Below are 19,347 nucleotides of genomic sequence, written 5' to 3' on the forward strand. Positions count from 1 at the left end.
AGCATGGTTTAACTCTCTTCATCCCTTTTTTCCCCCCCAATTAAACAGTTTTTATTTTTATTTATTTTTTAACAGTTTTTTAAATAATTCTTTTTTAAAAAAGATTTTATTTTAAAGTAATCTCTACACCCATCATGGGGCTCGAACTTACAATCCTGTGATCAAGGGTCACATGATCTGCTGACTGGACCAGCCAAGCACAGCCAAACTTGTTTTTTTTTTTTTTTTTTTCGTTCCACAAGCACAGAGAGCTTCCCCTTCCCTCCCCCACACTATGCCTTTACTTTTAGTCTATATATATTTTTATATTTAAAGCAGATTTCTGATAGTCTGTGTATGGTAGGGTCTTGCTTTTTTTTTCTCAACCTTATAGTCTCTTCTAATTTGTATGTTTAGACCACTGGTAATTAAGGTGATCACTGATGATGCTGGATTAATATCTACCGTATTTGTCTCTTTTTTCTACTTGTTGTCCTGTTCTTTGTTTTGGTTTTTGTCTTCTGCTCTTTTTCTTCCTGTTCTGGTTTTAACTGAGCATTTTACACGATTTCATTTCTTTTTCCTCTTCTAGTATATCAATAATACTTCTTTTTTAACTTTTTTTTTTTTTTTTTTTTTTTAGCAGCTGCCCTTGTGTTTGCAACATATATAGTTATGGCTAAGTCAGGCCCACTTGCAAATACATGGTTATGGGCAGATAAGCTCCTTCTTTTTAATTTTTTTTTAATGTTTATTTATTTTTGAGAGAGAGAGAGAGATAGCGTGAGTGGGGGAGGGGCAGAGAGAGAGGGAGACACAGAATCCGAAGCAGGTTCCAGGCTCTGAGCTGTCAGCACAGAGCCCGATATGGGGCTCAAACTCACGAACCTTGAGATCATGACCTGAGCCGACGTCGGAGGCTTAACCAATTGAGCCACCAAAGTGCCCCAGTTTAAGCTCCTTCTAACAGCATTCCCAGATTTTCCTTCCGTTCCTTATGCAAGAGCTGTCATTCGTATCATTATCCCTAAGCTATAATCAAGTACACTGTGGCTATTTTATTTTGAACAAACTATTATTTGTTATAGCAATAAGAATAAGAAAATAAACTATTTTACATCTCCTTAATTTATGCCCTAACACTCTTCATTTCTTTATGAAGATCCAAATCTGTGACCTATATTCTTTCCTTCTCTCTTAAGATGTTTAACATTTCTTGCAAGGCTGGCCTTCTGGTGACAAATTCCCTCAATTGTTTGTCTGAGAAAGTCTTTATTTTTTACCTTTGAAGGATAATTTTTCAGGATACGAATTCTAGCTTGGTATTTTTTTTTTTCTATCAACACTCAAAATGTTTCATTCTACTCCAGTTTGCATGGTTTCTAAGCAGAAGTTTGCTCTAATTCTTACCTTTGCTCTTCTTTAGAGAAGGTATTTTCCCCACTCTGGCTTTTTTTATTTTCAAGATTTTCTCTTTTTGATTTTCTGGAGTTTGAATGTGATACGCTGAGGTGCAGATTTATTTGGCATATATCCTTGGTGTTGTCTGAGCTTCCTGGATCCGGGCTTGGTGTCTAAAATTAATTTTGGAAAATTCTCAGCCATTATTACTTGAGATCTATCCTCAATTCCTCTCTCTTTTGTCTCCTTATGGCCTTGCCATCACACATATGTTACTCCTTTTGTAGTCATCCCACAGTCCTTGGATTTTCTGGTCTGTGTTTTTCTTCCTTTTCCCTCTTTGCTCTTTAGTTTTGGAAGTTTCTGTTGACCTGTCTTCATGCTCACAGATCCTTATGCTGGCCTTGGCCAATAGATGCCGAGCCCCTTGAGTGCATTTTTCTGTTGCAGTGGTTTTGATTGTTAGCATCTCCTCTTGTTTCCTTCTTTGATTTTCCATCTTTCTGTTTACACTGCCCATCTGTTCTCACATGCTGTCCACCTTTTCCACGAAAGCCCTCACGTATTAATCCTGGTCATTGTAGATTCCTGATCTGATCGTTCTGAGATCTCTGCTATAGCTGGGTTCTTATGCTTTCTCTGTGTCTTCAGACTTTATTTTTGTCTTCTAGGCCTTGTAATTTTGTTGCAAAAAATGATTTTAAAGACAAGAAAACTGTCCCCCTTATATGCCACCGTCTTAGAGGTGCTCCCTCGTAAACTTTGTACATGTTTGCCTCTCTCCTGAGTGAGTTGGTGTGCTTTTCCCCCGTATCACAGCTTAAGTGTGTCCCCGTCAGTACCACATTTGGGTGCGTAATGGTCTGTTAGGTGGGTCCTGACCTAACAGTTCCCCTGTTGTTGGATACTTTGGTCTGTGAGGTTTTGGTCTCTGCTGTTCCCAGGAGGCTGCTGGGCAGGTTTTCTTGCTATAGCTTGTGGACAGGGCTGCTGAGGGAGGCCGAGAGGGGCAGTGCCCAGGCCAGCTTCCTCCCCTGCCTGCCCCAGCCATTCTGATGCTACTGAGGTCCGGATTGGAGCCCAGCTAATGGTGTCCTGTGGCTGCACACCAGCCAAGCGGATGTCCCAGAGAGGCCCCAGCCTGGCATCTGCTAGGACACATGTGATCCGCAGGCCGCTGGACTGCCCTTGGTCAGGGTGTGTGCAGACCCTGTGTTGGCTGGGGAGGAGGCCTGGCACCCCAGATGTCACCACTGAGGCCTCAGAGACTGGAGGGATCTCTCACCACCAGGCTGGGGAGGGAGGCTCAGGTGGGCGGGGCATGCTGCTCAGGCGACTCCCAAGGGGAAGTGGCGTAGAGGTAGCAAACTGCCCGCCAGCCCCAGCACAACTGTTGGGCTCATGATGTTGGTCCATGCCGGTTTTCAAAAGCAGTTCCATTAACTGTGATACATGAAAATCAGGAGATTTCGCCTCAAGATGTGCATTTGCAGATTTTCTTGAGAAACCAGGGGATCTGACAGTGGTCAGTGCACATCTGCAGGGTGCCCGATGGGCCTCTGCTGCCCTCTGCTGTCATACCCTCTTCTCTGCTCCCGGCTGGGCTGAGTGGGGACCGCGCCTCTGTTCCCACACCTGTCTGCTCCCTCCCTGTGGGCTGCGTGTTGTGTCCCATGCACAGATGGTCAGGGCCTGTTTGGCAGGTTGTCCTAGATGACCCCCCGGTCCCTGCTGTGCAGAAACATGGTTGGTCTCTGGGGGCCTGTGATCACAGGGGCTTCTGAGGCCTCCCTCCTCCCTCGGGGCCCCAGAATAGCACCAACCATGATTTGTAGAAGGTGTGAACATGGGCTGGGTGGGCCCCCTGTCCACACTGGGCCTCAGTGTCTCCATCTCACAGATGAGTGGCCTGGACAGGATGGAGTTTTGCTAAGTGTCCTTTCACTTCTCGTTCCATGGGAGCCTTAGCTTCTCACCCCCTGGAAACCACTCTCAGAAAGTTCTGGCCACTTACCACGAGCATAGATCAGCACTTGCACTTGACCTACACGCTATACAGGTTTATTTTTGAGAGTCAGAAGAGTATTTTTTAAAGACCCCACATATATGGGGCGCCTGGGTGGCGCAGTCGGTTAAGCGTCCGACTTCAGCCAGGTCACGATCTCGCTGTCTGTGAGTTCGAGCCCCGCGTCGGGCTCTGGGCTGATGGCTCGGAGCCTGGAGCCTGTTTCCGATTCTGTGTCTCCCTCTCTCTCTGCCCCTCCCCCGTTCATGCTCTCTCTCTCTCTCTCTGTCCCAAAAATAAATAAACGTTGAAAAAAAAATAAAATAAAATAAAGACCCCACATATAAAAGTTTAAAAGGCTCTGCTTTGAATCAAATCAGCTTATTGTGATTATAGTTGTTCTTTAAATTTTTTGACGGAGGACAGTAATATGCACACACAGGAAAATATTCAACAATCAAAAACTTGTCTCCAGTGATGAGTCTGTCCCTTCCCTGCTGACCACCAGTCCTCAAGAGATGGCCACTGGGGTCAGGTTTCTGAGTCTTCCCAGAACATTCTGGTCACAGAGGGGCATGTTTATGCATTTCTAACAGTACCCAGCCAAAAAAAAAAAATGGGTGTGCACCATATACACTGCAACTTATGCTCTTTGTTGAACAGTATGTCCTAGAGACTGTTCCGGGTCAGCACAGGAAGGGCCAGTGCATCCTGGAGACTGTTCCAGGTCAGCACGGGAAGGGCCAGTGCATCCTGGAGACTGTTCTAGGTCAGCACGGGAAGGGCCAGTGCATCCTGGAGACTGTTCCAGGTCAGCACGGGAAGGGCCAGTGCATCCTGGAGACTGTTCTAGGTCAGCACGGGAAGGGCCAGTACATCCTGGAGACTGTTCTAGGTCAGCACGGGAAGGGCCAGTGCATCCTGGAGACTGTTCTAGGTCAGCACGGGAAGGGCCAGTGCATCCTGGAGACTGTTCTAGGTCAGCACGGGAAGGGCCAGTGCATCCTGGAGACTGTTCCGGGTCAGCACGGGAAGGGCCAGTGCATCCTGGAGACTGTTCTAGGTCAGCACGGGAAGGACCAGTGCATCCTGGAGACTGTTCTAGGTCAGCACGGGAAGGGCCAGTACATCCTGGAGACTGTTCTAGGTCAGCACGGGAAGGGCCAGTGCATCCTGGAGACTGTTCTAGGTCAGCACGGGAAGGGCCAGTGCATCCTGGAGACTGTTCTGGGTCAGCACGGGAAGGGCCAATACATCCTGGAGACTGTTCTGGGTCAGCAAGGGTAGAGTTTGTACTTCTTGGCATTCCATATATTTACCTAAGCTTTTCATGGATGGACACCTGGTTGCTGCTGCTGTAAATGTCCAGGTCACTCCTGCACCTGTGTACCTGGGCATTTCTGGAGGAGGACCGCAGACAAGGGTATGTGTACTTTCTGTCAGCTGCTCCCACCCCAGAGGCTGTGCCACTGTGTTTCTGCTGAGGACACATGAGGATGCTTGTGTGTGTGTCACGCCACCCCGTCCCCTGCAGCCCCTCAGGCTGTGCAGCAGATGGGTGGAAAGCTTCTCACAGTTGGGTTGCATATCTCACTACGGTGCTGTTGCATTTCTTCCCATGTTTAAAGGCCATTGTGTTTTTTTCTGTGAAGTATTTACTTAAAGTCATGATTTAAATCACTGGTCAGGCATAGTTTTGTGTTTTCCCACCTCTTCCCATGTGGTCCCGGCAGGCTCAGGCCTCTCCGGGCCTCAGTTCCCCTTGCACATGGTGCTGAGGCTCTCAGGGTGGAATCAGCAAACTCGATGGACAGTCGCTGCCCAGCAGCGTCCCAAGCGGGCCCTGCTCACTGTGTGTGGCCTGGGGGCTGTCATGTCCCTTCTCACACTATGGTCCATCCCTTCACATGGAGAGGGTCCTGTGGCACCTGGGCCAGTGGCTGACTGCTAAGGGACTTAGCTGCTGTTGGCACAGTTAGGGTCTCAGGGACTGTGTTGAATATGGCACAGGGCAGATGGCCATCTTGAAGCTGAGTGATGACCAAGTTGTGTCCCCATGGCTGCTCCATGTGGAAGTTGTTAATGACCAGTTTCTGGGCATCTCTGGAGACCCAGAATAGGTCAGCAGGCAGGAATGGGGGGAGCAGAGCAGTCCTGAAAGGGGGCGGCTTGACATGGGGTGAGGTTGCCACGAGGGAGAGGGCAGGAGGAGAGAAGGGAGTCACTGTGGCTGGTGATGGGCGTTCAGGACACCCCACCATGCCTTCTGGTACTCTCTGGCTGCTCACACCTGCACGCAAGCGTCTGCTGGCCTGGCCCTCCCCCAGCAGGCCCTCCAGGGGACACCCGGCAGCCCTCAGCCGTCCCCAAGGTGGGTGTCCCAGCCTCTCTGCGGAGCGCACAGCTCAGGAGGCCTCTGTGCGGCCCCAGGACCTGGGAAAGATGGGAGGAGCTGAGCTAGGGAGGGGCGCTGGGAAGCCCTTCCGACCTTCAGAATAAAGCAGGACCTTGCTGCCTCTCACAAAGGGAATGCGTGCTCATTTTCCGAGAGTGTGAAGAGAAAACAAGCTTGCCGTCACCTGGTGTGAGGCGTGGGGAGCCCTCCTGGGTGCAGCTGTGCACCAGGCTATAGTTTTAGTGTCTGCAGCTCTTAAATGTCTAAACCCAAACACGTGTGTGACCTGAGTTTGAACGGCTGCGTAACATTTCCGCTGTGAGAGCGCAGCGTGCCCGGGTGTGCGACCTCCTGGTGGCGGGTTTGCTGCTCCTGATTTCTGCTATTTTAAGTAATCATGGACGGCCCACTTTGCGCGTCAATCTTGTGTGCATTTCTTTTTGCCTTAGAACAGGTGTGTAGGTGTGGAGTCCTGGCCTGGAGAGTAGCAACCTTTAGGAAGCTCGTGGCCGTAGCTCAGGAGGCGCCCTCCCACGTGGGTCCTGCCACGGGAGGTGCACACCCAGCACCTGCAGCCCCGCCCGTGTCGTGACAGCTCGACATTGCCTCTGCTGAGCTCCCGGGAGCCGCATGAGGGCAGGCTGTGCCCACCCCTCCCCGCTGCAGTTGAAAGGGGCCACTTCTTCCCCCCCCCCCCCCCCCCCCCCCAGGCTCCTCCTGTAATTTAAACAGTAAATGTCAAGACAGGGCTACAGAAGTTGTGGCTTATGTTAAATCAACACTCTTGACAGCAATAATAGGAAAAGCCATGATGCAATTTAATTGTGGGTTCAGGACATAATTCATAAACCCTAGCAGTGTGGTGTGGGGTGTCCAGGCTGGGCGGGAGCTCTGCGTGCAGGGTCCTAACCCTGGGGTTCCACAAAGTCTGCAGGCTGGAGGGCAGAATGGGGGGGGTCCCTTGGGACGATCTTGGAAAAGCCCCTTCCTCCCTGGGCCCCTTGTTGCCATGAGGGCCTCATAGCCAGAGCAGCTCCAAGGGGCACATGTGGGTTTTGCAGGAGGAGCCGAGAGCCCAGGCCTCCCTGGGGAGGACAGCTGCTGTACGGAGTGTCTATCGTCCCCTCCACCCCTCAGGGCCTCCTCTTGGCCTTCTTCTTCGCTGTTTTGTCCCCCAGCACCCCCCACCTGCTGTCTTTCTACTTACTGGGCTCTTGGCACCACATCAGCTTGAACCTGTTTGGGGCAGACTCTGTGCCAGGCTCAGGTAAACCAGCCTCCAGCCTCATGGGTCACACGCCCTGGAAATGCGCCTTCTGCCTTCTGCCCTCAGTGGGTGTCACCGCTGGCTTCCAAGCCAGTGGTCAAAGGAGCTCTGACAGGAGCACAGGCACACATACGTGTACATACACACACACACACACACACACACACACACACACACACACACACACATGCAGGTACACTCTTGGGCATACAGCACACACACACACACACACACCACCTATATGTACATGCACACCCGCAGATGCATGTACACACACCTACATGCATGTATACATGCAGACAACATATACACATTCGCCCACTCATGTACACATGCATGCACACCCCACACGTGCATGTACACACATGCATTCATGCACACCCATGCATGTACATACTCAGGCACACGTACACACTCACCCACACATGCATGTACACACCCACACGTGCATGTACACACATATGCATGCACACACCCACATGTGCACACACACATGCATGTACACACTCAGGCACATATGTACACACCCACACATGCATATACACACACATGCATGTACACACTCAGGCATGCAACACACATGCATACACACCCCCACATGTACACACACACCCTCATATACATGTACACACACCCACACAGAGCACACATGCAGCCCCACATATACACACACACTATGCATGTACATACACACTAACATACATGTATCTACCCATGCATGCACACACCCCACACATGTACACACATGCACGCACCCATGCCTGTACACACTAACATGCATGTACACACCATGCTCACATGCATGTGCACACATGTATACACTCACACACAAGTACACGCACAGCACCACACACATGTAACACCAGGCACACATGTACACACACACACAGTCACACACACAGACATAATTTTGTTTTGGGTTCTCCACCAGAAGGAGCTGTGCACACCTTGTGCTCCAATGTGTGTTTTTCCACTTCAGGACACACTGGATTCTTTCCTCCTCAGCATGTAAAGATGTACTTTGTTCTTCTGAAGATGGTCCGATGGCATCCTGGCCACACAGAGCACCGAGCACATGGTGACGGGTTTGTTTCCTTGACTCTCAGTGTTTGTGTGGCCACACGCCGAGTGGCCAGCCCCAGCTCTGGCCTGTGGCCCGTGGCCCGTGGCTCTTGCTGTGTGGGGCCTCGGTCTGTGTCCTGGATGGGCATTGAGCATCTCACCCCAGTGAGAGCCTCTGGCTGGGCCTGCGGCCTCCGCTCCTCTAGGCTCCGGGCCTGGGTCCATGCTCCGTGCTGCCTGTCCTCTCTGCTGTCACAGCACTGCCGCCCTGCGCCCCAGGGGCCTGCAAGTTGTGGAGATGCTCACTCCCGGAGCACGTGTCCTGGGGTCCCAGGAGGGAGGGCAGGGTCAGCAGGGCCTGAGGCCATGTCTCAGGTATGCTCCTGAACCCATGCTCCTGCCTGCTGCCAACCACCTGGGTGCCTGGCCTCCCACCAGGGCCGCTGGGGCTAGGTCACCTGGGTGGCCCCCGAGGCCCCTGTCCACCTGGGGATGCTGCTCACACAACAGACAGATGATGCCGCCCTGTGGCTGCCCTGTCCCTGCCGCTGAGGCTGTTCTTGTTCTGTTATAGAACCGATGTCCTAGGGTCTTATCCTGTGAACCCATGACACCCCTCCAGCCCCTGGTTTGCTGTCTCTGTCCCGCTCCTGTCAACTACCCTGCTCGCCTCCTCCCTGTGTCCTTCTGTCCTCCCCTCCCCCTCACTTTTTCTCCCCTCCCTCTCCCCTCCTTACCTCCCCTCCTCCTTCCCCTCTCTCTCCCCTCCCCTTCCTTTCCCTCCCCCCTCCTCCTTCCTCCCTCCCTCCCTCCTCTTCTCTCCCTCCCTTCCTTCTCCTTCCTCCCCTTACCCTCCCTCTCCCTTCCCTTCCTCTCCCTCCTTTCCCCCTCCCCTCCCCCCTCTTCCCTCCCTTAGCAACTCCTCTCTCCCTTCTCCCCTCCTCCCTCCCTTCCCTTCTCCCTCCCCTCCTTTCCTTCCCCATCCTCCTTCCCCCTTTCCCCTCCCCTTTCCCCTCCCCTCCCCTTCCCTCCCCTCCCACTCCCCCTTCCCCTCCCCTCCCCCTGCCACCCCCTTCTCCCTCCCTTCTCTCCTCCTCCCTCCCCTCCCTCCCTTCCCCATTGTCCTTCCCCCTTTCGCCTCCTCTCCCCCTCCCCCCTCCCCCCTCTCCCCTCTCTCTATCCCTCTGTGCCCTCTTCCCTGCTCCCCCAGGCACCACAGCTGCTCTCACTGGGTTCACAGCTCCCAGCCTCACAGACCTTCCGAGGCCACAGTCTCCGCAGGGCCAGTGTCCCGTGGGACTGCCTTGTACAGATGCCAAGTGAGCGCAATGTGGGGACGGGACACAGCAGACCGGCTCTCGGCTTATCCACACCCCTTGTCCTGAATCCGTCCCTGGACCTCAGCCGGTAACTTTGAACCCCTGCTTGGGGCTGGAGCATGGGGAGGCTAGTGCCCGCTTCTCATGCCCACCTTTGGTGGAGAAGCCGGAGTCAGGTGTCTCCTCACCCCTCTTTGGCACACCAGGCCCTCCTGAGCCTCTGTCCGCTGCAGCTCTGTATGAGCACCCACACGGGCAGGGTCAGGCGAGGCCTCGAGGCCTCAGGCGTCCCCTTCAGACGCGCGGCAGGACGGAGGGGCGGCGGGCAAGCCGAGCCCCCACATCCGCCCAGCGAAGTCCTTGGGCGCCCAGCTCTTGTCCTGACCCAGTAGCCGTCGCCACAGGGAAGTGATCTCCGAATCAGGGGCCCTTACAGGGTGGGGGTGGGGGTGCTACAGAGGACGTGGTGTGGAGCCCACCTTCAGGCGTGTGCATGTTGGGGGTTTTCTTCCCACCGACCTCTCGGACCACCTGCCGGCTGAATCTCGCCTTGGGCCGTGCAGGTTAATGAGGTGGTTGCTTCTGTTTTGTCTTTAACATGAGGATTGCTCACCTAAGGAGATTTGAAGGCACACACCCGGGGCCTGGGCCCTAGGGAGTCTCCTCCAGACTCCACATCTTTGCTGCTGGCTTTAGGGCGGGGAAAATGCTTGTAGCTTGTCCACAGCTGTTGTTCTTTTAGATTTTGGGGTGATTCCCCCAGTAATTTCTCGGGAGGTACTGGGGAAGCCCTGACTTTGGGGTAATAAAGTAGGCGAGCTGTTTCAGGAGAACTGCTGCCGGGCAGTTCACACTGACTGTGGGGTCCTAGGACCCTGAGACACCGGAGTTAGGAGGCGTGGCCTCGCACACACACAGCCAGGGGGCTGGCTCTGGGACCTTGGTTTCCACACTCAGGTGGCCCTTGTCAGGGTTACAGGCACAGGTGTCAGGGCCCGGGTGGTGGCACATGCCAGTCGTGGGGGAGTTGCTGGCATCACCCATTAGGGGAGAGGCCTTGGCTGTGGCCGCAGCACCTGCCCTGGGTCCAGGCCCTGGGTGGCCCTCCCAGGTGAGGGGCAGCCCCGAGGTGTCTTGGGCGGAACAAGGGACCCACACCCCCACCCCCCACTCTCCCTTTTGGTCTGGCCTCCCTGTGCAGGGCAGCAGATGGCCAGCCCATCTGGGCTCAGGTTGACCAGCACCCCTAAGTGGTGGTGTGGTCAAGAAGGAGCCCCCAGGGCTGGAAAGGGGTGTTGGCACGCACATTTGTGACCCCTGGGCCTCAGCTCCCCCTCCTGTCATGTGGTTCATGCCATGGCCCTTCCAGGGCATGATGGGGCTTCTGGACACGTGGGACCAGCAGGTGGTGATTGGGTTGGGGGAGGTTAAGGTATGCTGAAGTCAGCCCCCGTTCCCTCTGCTCTCCTAGAGCTAGGGTGGAGCCCCCTTCCACCGTGCACCTGACCCCTGACCCATGAAAGGGCCCCCGTCTGTGTGGCTGAGTTTGATCTGACCTCAGACATCCTGTGTGCACGGTGGGCTCCTTGTGTGTCCCTAGAGTCTTGTGGCCAGGCAGGAGTACGTGATGGGACCTAGGCACCCATGGCCATCCTGGACATCTGTCTGTTCCAGGAGCTGCCAGTGACAGGCAGCCTAGAGCAGTGTAGACTCAGGGCAGGGACTCCAGGTGTGGACACGCGGTGTGGATGTGGGGTTTGGCCACGAGGTGTGGCTCTGGGTGTGGATAAAGGATGTGGAGTCAGGGCACAGACCTGGGGCGTGGACTCTGGGCGTGGATGCAGGGTGTAGAATTGGCAAGTAGACATAAGGTGTGGACATGGGGTGTGGACACGAGGTGTGGACGTGGGATGTGCACATGGGGGTGGGTTTGGGGTCCAGTTTCTAGACCCAATGGGACCTGAATGACTGCTAGAGGGTGCGGGGGATGGGGGCTCACCGCGTGCCCCGCTGTGCCGTCGCTCAGCCCCTGGTGGCCTCACGCCAGTGTGATCTCTGATCGACGGATGAGCACCCGAGGCCAGCTGCCCCAGGGTCCGGGGGAGGGGGCTGAGTGAGCTGCCAGGCTGCCAAGGTGGGTCTGAGGCACAGGAGGGAGCTGGCGGCCGATGGGGGTGGGGACAGCGTGGGAGATGTGCCGTCGCTCGCTGGGGCACCGGTGGGCAGGGTGGGCTGTGGAGACAGACCAGGGGTGATCTGGCTGTTTGCTGTCCCCAGGGTGCCCCCCGCCTGCAGTGTTTCCAGATCAGAGTGTCTGGTCTGGCGCATCTGCCGGGTGGCTGACCCGGCGATGTGGGTCTCGCTGCCCCCTCTCCCGGTGGTTAGTGGGCCGCAGGCGTGTTCTTCCACTGGGGAAATGCGCCTCCTGCGTGGTTCCTGGCGGGCGGGTAGGGACACCGCGTATTTGCTGCAGGTGGTTTCCGTAGTTAGGACTTCAAAGTTTGCCGTGGGCTTGGAGCTCTCTCTCAGCTCGGCAGTGTCCTCTCCGATTTGCTTTGTGTTTGTTTGTTGGTTGGTTTGTTTAGAAAGCGAGCAGACAAACGCACCCTCATAGCCTCTCTGGACGGCTTTGTCTTTTACACCTGACTCTTTAGGCCGCGGGGACGTGAGCTCCATTTGTGTGTTCTGAGATGAAGAGTAGACTCCGTGTGTTCAAAATCATTTGCCAGGGCCTTTCTGGGCTCAGGCTCTGCTCCCGGGATGGTGGCCCGTGGCAGCTGTGGCAGGCAGTGTCTAGGGCCCTGGGGGCTGCAGTGGCTGCGGAGGGTCTTGTGCGTGGAGCGCCCCCCTGGGCCAGGGGGCAGGGGCCACGGTGAGGGGGCGCTTGGGGTCTGGGCAGCAGCCTTACCTGGAGCATCCGGGCTCCTCCTCGTGACGGGGCGAGTGATGGTCATCGCCTCCGCGGGATCGCACGCGTCCAGTACAGTCCTCGATGCTGCCCGGTACAGAGGGAGCGCTCAGCCAGCCTTAGTGATGGCTGGGTGACGGTGGTGACCAATGACATGGGCACAGGCAGGTCCGTTGTCTTTTTGATTGACATAAAATTTACATTACGTGAAACTTAACCAGTTTAAAGTGAACGCTTTAGTGGCATTTAGTACCTTCCCAGTGTTGTGCAGACATTGCCTCCACCCAGTTCCAAAATACTTGACCCCAAAAATGGACCCCATGTCCATTGAACCATCACTACCCATTCCCCACCCCTGGCCTCTGGCTCCGCTGGTCGGTCCTCTACCTCCTGCGAGCACTGCATACGGATGGAGTCGTCCCACACATGACCTTCTGTGTCTGGCTTCTTTCACTCAGCTTGAGTTTCTGGGGTTCACCCATGCTGCAGCAGGTGCCAGCACCCCTCCTTTTTAGGGCTGAGTACTGCTCCGTTATGTGGACGTGCCATATGTATCATCGATTCATCAGCTGATGGACATTTTGGCCATTGGGATCAATACTGCTGTGAACATTGGTGTTGGAGTCCCCATTCCCAGGTCTTTGGGGCACAGACTCAGGAGTGGGATTGCTGGGGCCTCTCATAATTCTGTGTGTAACCTTTTGGGGGACCGTCAAACCATTTCCATAGATGCTGTGCCATCTTTATTTTCTCGCCAGCGATGTAAGAGGGTTCTCATTTTACCACATCCCCACCAGCACTTGCTGTTTTCCCAGTGTTTTATTCTTGTGAAAATTGTAGCCATTCTCATGGGTGTGGGTGGCATCTCATGGTTTTGATGCACATTCCGGTGACTTTAGATGACTAAGGATGATGAGCATCTTTCCTGAGCTTATGGGCCGTTTGCATCTCACCTTTGGAGAAATGCCTGTTCAGGCCCTTTGCCCGTTTAATAGTTGATTTGTGGTTCCTTTTGTTGCTGAGCTGTAAACAGCTCGTTGTGCCTTTTGGACGCTAGTACTTTGCAAATAGTTTCTCCCATTCTTTATGTTACTTTTTTACTGTCTTTGTAGTGACCTTTAATGCACAAGAGTTCTACATTTTGATGATACCCAGTTTATTTTTTGTTTTGTTGCTTGTGTTTTTGGTGTCCTATTTAGGAATCCATGACCAAATCCATGGTCATGAGGGTGTACCATGTCCTCTTCTTAGAGCTTTACAGTGTTAGGCCTTGTATTTAGGTTGTTGATCCATGTTTAGTTAATTTTTTATATGGTGTGAGGTAGGGATTCAACTTCATTCTTTTGATACTCAGTTGTCCCAGCGCTGTCGTACCACCCCCTGGGACAGGAGCCCCCCATGGGGTCAGGAGGGGCCTAACCCATAGCCCCAAGCTGCCCCCGGTGAAGTGGTGGGGGCAGCCCACCTCCGAGACACCCTTGGCCTCTCTGGTTCTAGGTGACAGGATAGCGGTGGCCTCATGCAGGCAAGCCTGTTGGACGGCCTGGTCCCTCTGTGTGTGCTGGTCATGCGTAGCAAGACTGTCCTTGCCCCTGCCTCCTTCCTCCTCCTCTTCCCCTGTCCTGTCCTTGTGGGCCACTGTCCTCACACATGGTCTGCTCCGTCTGCACTCACACCACTGCGGGCCCCTCCTGTGGGCTGAGCAGGAGTTGCCTGAAGTTCTGCTGGGCAAGTACTTGAGGCATTGAATGCTGGCCACATCTGTGTTTCCTCTGTTTCAGCTGTGTGGGAGTGGAAGAGGAGGAGGCCCCAGACATCGACATATACCACTGCCCCAACTGCGAGAAAACCCACGGGAAGTCTACCCGTAAGTAAGGGCTGTGCTGCTGACCCTCGGTTTGCACTCGCCCTGGCCTGGCTTTCTGGGTGAACGCCCTGGGTAGTTGCACACCGGTGCCTGGGACCACTGCCGGCCCTGCTCACTGCCCCTATGGACCTGTCACTGCCCCTCCCGACCTGCTCCTGCCCCTGTGGACCTGTCACTGACCTCCCGATCGGCTCCTGCCTGTGGGTGCAACTGAAGCCACCCAGGTTGTGCTCTCAGAGGAGCCAGGCCCATCTGAGATGGGAACACCACACAAGGTCTGGGAGTGCCTGTGTTGGGGATCTGCTGTCCCTTCTCCAGTGCCCTCTGCTGGGAGAGGTCCTTTCTCAAACTGCCTGCTGGTCCTGTGGGGGGTGTGTGGCACATCCTGTGGGGGCTCCTTAGGGAGCAGGCTCATCCATGGTGGCTCCATGGGGGGCTGTGTCCCTGCTAGGAGGGGAGTTCTGAGGCTGAGCCACATAGGGGGTGTGCCCTGGTCTGCAGGTGTCTTGGGAGGGGCCTGGCCTGGGGACAAGACAAATGGCATGGGGGTATTAACGTGGCCTCAGGTTTCTGGCCTGGGCTGGGGGGCGTGGGTGCTCATAGAAGGTGCGGGCTGGACACTGACCCTGGCTGGGTAGCTGATGACAGCCCTGTCATCCTGAGCCCTGGGTTAACTGGGGGAGGAGGGTGGGGGCCACATTTGGCCCCAGGCACCAGGAGGCCTTTCACCCCCTTCAAAGGGAGCGCCCCTCCTGGTGTCCAGTCACAAGGCAGAGACTGGATCCCCAGCTCCTGGGGGGTGATTACTGTGGATCCAGCGTGGGTGAGCGAGGGTGCCAGCGCCCTGTTCTGTGGGGTGGGGCTGGCCCTGGCGGTCTCGGGGGCTGTGCCCTGGTCACTTGGGAAGCTGGGAGAGGCAGGCGGGGTCACCTCTGGCCTGTGCGCCATGGTCACCAGGTGGCCGTGGGGCTGCATCGGCTGGACTGTCATTCTCCAGCCCCTGGCACATGGTCATCACGCGGTAAAGCACCAATGCGTGAGAGCAGCAGGAAGGTTCCCGGGTCCTTGAATTATCCTCGTCCCCCAGGAGCTGGCGCTCACAGTCTGCTGTGATTACCTGGACATCATTCTGGTCACTGCTTTACAGCAGATGTGGGAGGGTGACTGTCACCCTCATGAGCCACAGAGGAGGCTCAGGGCCTGGGGGGACGAACAGGGTGGGGACTGGGAGGTCACACCATGTGGTCCTGGGGCAGGGCAGGGACAGAGCAGGACTGGAGCTAGGAGACCCCGCCGGCCCCACAACAGAGCTGAGTGGTCTGAGGGAGGGTGGGGCAAGGCCCTGAGGTCTGGGGGCTCTTCCATGAATCGGGGCTCAAGTTGGGCGATAGTGGGGTGCCGAGGTGCGTGTTGGTGCTCACATACAATGTGACTTCCACATCACCACGTGTCCTGGCACCCCCTTTCCCTGACCGTGAGCTTACCCACTGTTGAGGGCATGTGTGCCTGCTGGCTGAGACCCTGCCCCTGCGCTGGGGAGTCCCAGCTGCCCTGTACGGGAGCCCTGTACCGATGCTGAAAGCCAAGTGTGGGCGACCCTTCCTGGCACTTCTAGCCAGGTAGCCCCCGGGGCATGTGGGCACCGCGGCCCCTCCCTGGCTCTGCGTGTGTGCGCACATGCATGTTATGTGTGTGCATGAATGTGCGCAGAAATGTTCACATGTGCGTCCACGTGTGTGGGTGTGTGCATGAATGCAGGCATACGTGTGCATGAGTGTCGTGTGCACACAAGAATATGCACGTGTGTTTGCACGTGTGAGCATGTGTGTGCCTGTGCACGTGTGTTTTACAAATCTTGTTGCTACTGGAGGCCACGTGTCCACGAGGGAGAGAGGTGCAGAGGCTAGGACTTCCCACCAGTGTGCACACCGGTCACCGTCAGTCTGCACTTGAGGTGTGTCTGTGTCCAGACCGGAGCTCGTCACTGTCCGTGACACGCTGGTCAGTTTGCTGCATCTGCTCCAGTCAGACCCTCCATGGTGAGGGCTCCCGCTGTCCCCATGTCCCCAGGGGGCCCCCCAAGCCTGTGGGCTGCGCCGGGGGCGCCCTGGGTGGGTTTGGGGTGGGCACTGAGATGAGGGTGGGGCTCACAGGCTTACCCGATTCACACAGATTTGGGGCCTGCAAGGAGTCAGGAGGGCTCCCCGGAGTGGGGAGCTCGGCCCTTACAGCAGCTCTGACCCTGCACTGCGTGTCCAGCTGTGGCTGCTCCCCTGATGCTTTCACCCCTCCTCCCCGTGCCCATGAGGCTGTGCTGCCCTGGGGGGTGGGCACCTGGCACCCCCACGCTCCAGCCTCCCGCTGGGCAGATGTCCCAGGGTGCCTTGTCAGAGGGGGTGGGGTGCCACGATAAGAGGACCCTGGCCTCTGGGCGCCGGGGAAGGAAGGAGCCCGCCGGCCAGGGCTGCGTGAGGAGCGCCCAGAGCTCACCCTGCCTCCCTTGCGGTTCTGCGTCTGGCTGTTATCCTGGCCACACGCTCCGGCCACAGCGTCACGTGGGCCAGTCTCTCTCCAGGTGCTCCTCGATGCCCAGTCCGGAGTTAGGGCCCAGGGAGGCCACCAGCCCAGTCAGCACCTGCTTCCCAGGCCTGGGTCCTGGCAGGAGTGTGGGGGCGCCGCTGCTTCCCCCACTGCCCTTTACATCTGCACCCCCATCACCCGGCCGCACCTGCCCTCCAAGGCTTGGTTTCCCCACACGGCCCCTGGGGCCAGGGCCCTGGTGCCAGGCATCTGTGTCCTCTTGCCTCTACACACCTGCTGGGGAGACCTTGGGATGTGGGGAGTGGGGCAGATGCAGGTGCCAGCCTGGGGGGACCTCGAAGGGCCCCCGTGGGGTCCCCTCCGCAATGCCTCCCTTCTCCCGACCTCAGCTGCCCCCCAGGCGGCACTGGGGTATCTGTCTCCCCGCTGGTCTCCCCCACCTGCGGTGTCACCCATGGCGGCCAGTGTGCGGGCTGGGCTGCCCCTTCCACCCCCGCCTTGATCCCTGGACGCTTGGGACCCCTGCTAAGTGGCCGGGAGCCAGGCTCGCCTCCCACCAGAGGCAGCCCCATCGCCGAGGCCCACAACGCTCCTTTGTGGCCATGCACAGCTGCCCTCGCTCCCCACGCCCTTCGGTAGGGGGTACCTGGTAAAGTCTAAAGCCCGGGGCATGAGAGGCGGCCCAGGGTCATGTCCTGATGCAGCTGTGGGCCCAGAAGAAAGGATGATGATATTGAGGCTGGTTTCAGAGTCAGGGTGACCTGGGCCATCGTCAGAGTTGTGTCCCCGCCCCGAGGCCCTGCCTTGGCTGTGAGCACCCTCTCCCTCTGAGCCTGCTGGCTCTTCCGGAAGCAGGGATGGCTCTCAGGCCAGCTGTGGCTTTGGTGACCCCCGTGCGGAGCTGGGCTGCTCAGCACGCACTTGGCAAACCGCTGAGAAGAAAAGGCCTGAGCCAGGGTAACCAGAGGGAGGAGGGTGGGCACTGAGGTGCCAGTGCAGTGCCCAGGAGACCAGCCATTCACAGACATCCTGCATACCCACTAGTGCTGGGCTGTGCCAGGCACCGTGGGCGTGTGGGGAGAGCCCAAGGGTCCAGAGCGGGACTGAGCCCTGTGAACAAATGGTTTCAGCCCAAGCAGCCTTGCCAAGAGGAGGGGCCGTGCGCGCAGTGGGCCCCACAGAGCTCCTGGGGTGGGCGGGGCACCGTACACCCTTCCCCTCCTGCAGCTCGTGAGGGTCCCGGACCTCGCCATTAAAGATGCAGCACAGAGATGCCCAGTAACTTGCCCAAGGTCACACAGTTACAGGCTGGTGGGGCAAGAAAGATTTGGACAAGTGGTGGAGCCCTTCCGTCTCTCGTCTGTGCCTCGGGCCACCACCAGAACCCCCAGTTCGAGTCCCCCCTCTACAGGATCTTGCCGGGTGTCCATAACGTCCACTCACACCCTGGCCATGGCAAACCAAGGGCGATGGAAATATCACACCCTGGAGGCAGGCTCAAGGGTCATTGGTGGCAGCCCCCTCCCTGTCCTTGTCTGTGAGGGATGGGCATCCTGAGGGTCCTCTGGCAGTCCCTCAGATCTAGTCTCATGTCTGTCATGGGGCCAGCCTGTTTCACAGCCCACCCAGCAGCTGCCAGGGACAGGTCTCTATGCCAGTGCTGTCCTCACTCACCGAGTCACCAGGGGCTGCCCTGGGCAGAGGCTGGGGCCACAAGGAAATTGCTTCCCTCCCCTTCAGGGGCTTGCAGTCCAGTAGGAGTGTGAGTGCGTGTGTATGTGTGTGTGCACGTGCATGTTGTGGGTGCGCTGCGTGGGCGTGCACACGGGTATGTCCTTGTGCGTGCGCACACGTGTGTGCACATGCACATGTATGCAAGTGCACCACAGTCCAGTAGGTGTGTGTGTATATGTGTGTGCACGTGCCTGTACTGTGTGCACTGCATGGGTGTGCACATGGGTGTGTGCTTGTGGGTCCAAAGGCACGTATGTGTGCATATGCATGCGTGTACAAATGCGCCACAGTCCAGTAAGTATGTGTGCACATGTGTGTTCTGTGTGCACCTCACGGGTGTGCACACGGGTGATTGTGTGTGCATACCTGTGCACATGTATGTGTGTGCAAATGTGTCAGTCCAGTAGGTGTGTGAATGTGTGCATACATGTGTGTGCACACGAATGTTCTGTGTCCGCTGCGTGGGCATGCACACGGGTGTGTGCTTGTACGTGTATAGGTACATGTGTGTGCATGTGCACATGTGTGCGAATGTGTCGCAGTCCACTAGGGGTATGTGCACACAGTTGTGTGTAAAGAGTCCAGGGTGGGGTGCCCGGTGCCCTGGGAGCACACACGAGGAAAGGAGAGTTGGAGTCAGCGGTCAGGGTGGCGGTGTCAGAGGGGGACACACAGGAGTACAAGGCGGCACCGGCGGGGTGTGGGAAGGGCGGGAGCTACAGAGGGCGGTGCCAGCCTGCTCCTGCCCCAGTGGTGGGCTTAGGGCAGCAAACGTTGCAGCAGGGAGGTGACAAGCTTGAGGGGAGGCGTCCCCTTGGTGGGACCTCCCGGTAGGTGCCTCTGACGCGCTCTCAGTGGACTGGGTGCTA

At 56.5% G+C, this 19,347-nt stretch overlaps 1 protein-coding gene across 3 annotated transcripts in view; it reads left to right on the plus strand.

Annotated features, from left to right (window-relative positions):
• Positions 1–19,347, plus strand: part of PHF2 (PHD finger protein 2) — a 75,512-nt gene that overhangs the window by 21,326 nt on the left and 34,839 nt on the right. For 2 of the 3 annotated variants that reach the window (XM_045468234.1, XM_045468233.1), the window contains exon 2: positions 14,118–14,203. In XM_045468234.1, the coding sequence (XP_045324190.1) occupies positions 14,118–14,203 (86 nt within the window). Of the gene's footprint in view, positions 1–12,893; positions 12,974–14,117; positions 14,204–19,347 lie in introns of those variants that run through there. The other variant, XM_045468232.1, reaches the window with a different exon arrangement.

Source organism: Leopardus geoffroyi, chromosome D4 (assembly GCF_018350155.1).
Source record: "Leopardus geoffroyi isolate Oge1 chromosome D4, O.geoffroyi_Oge1_pat1.0, whole genome shotgun sequence".
NCBI lineage: Eukaryota > Metazoa > Chordata > Mammalia > Carnivora > Felidae > Leopardus > Leopardus geoffroyi.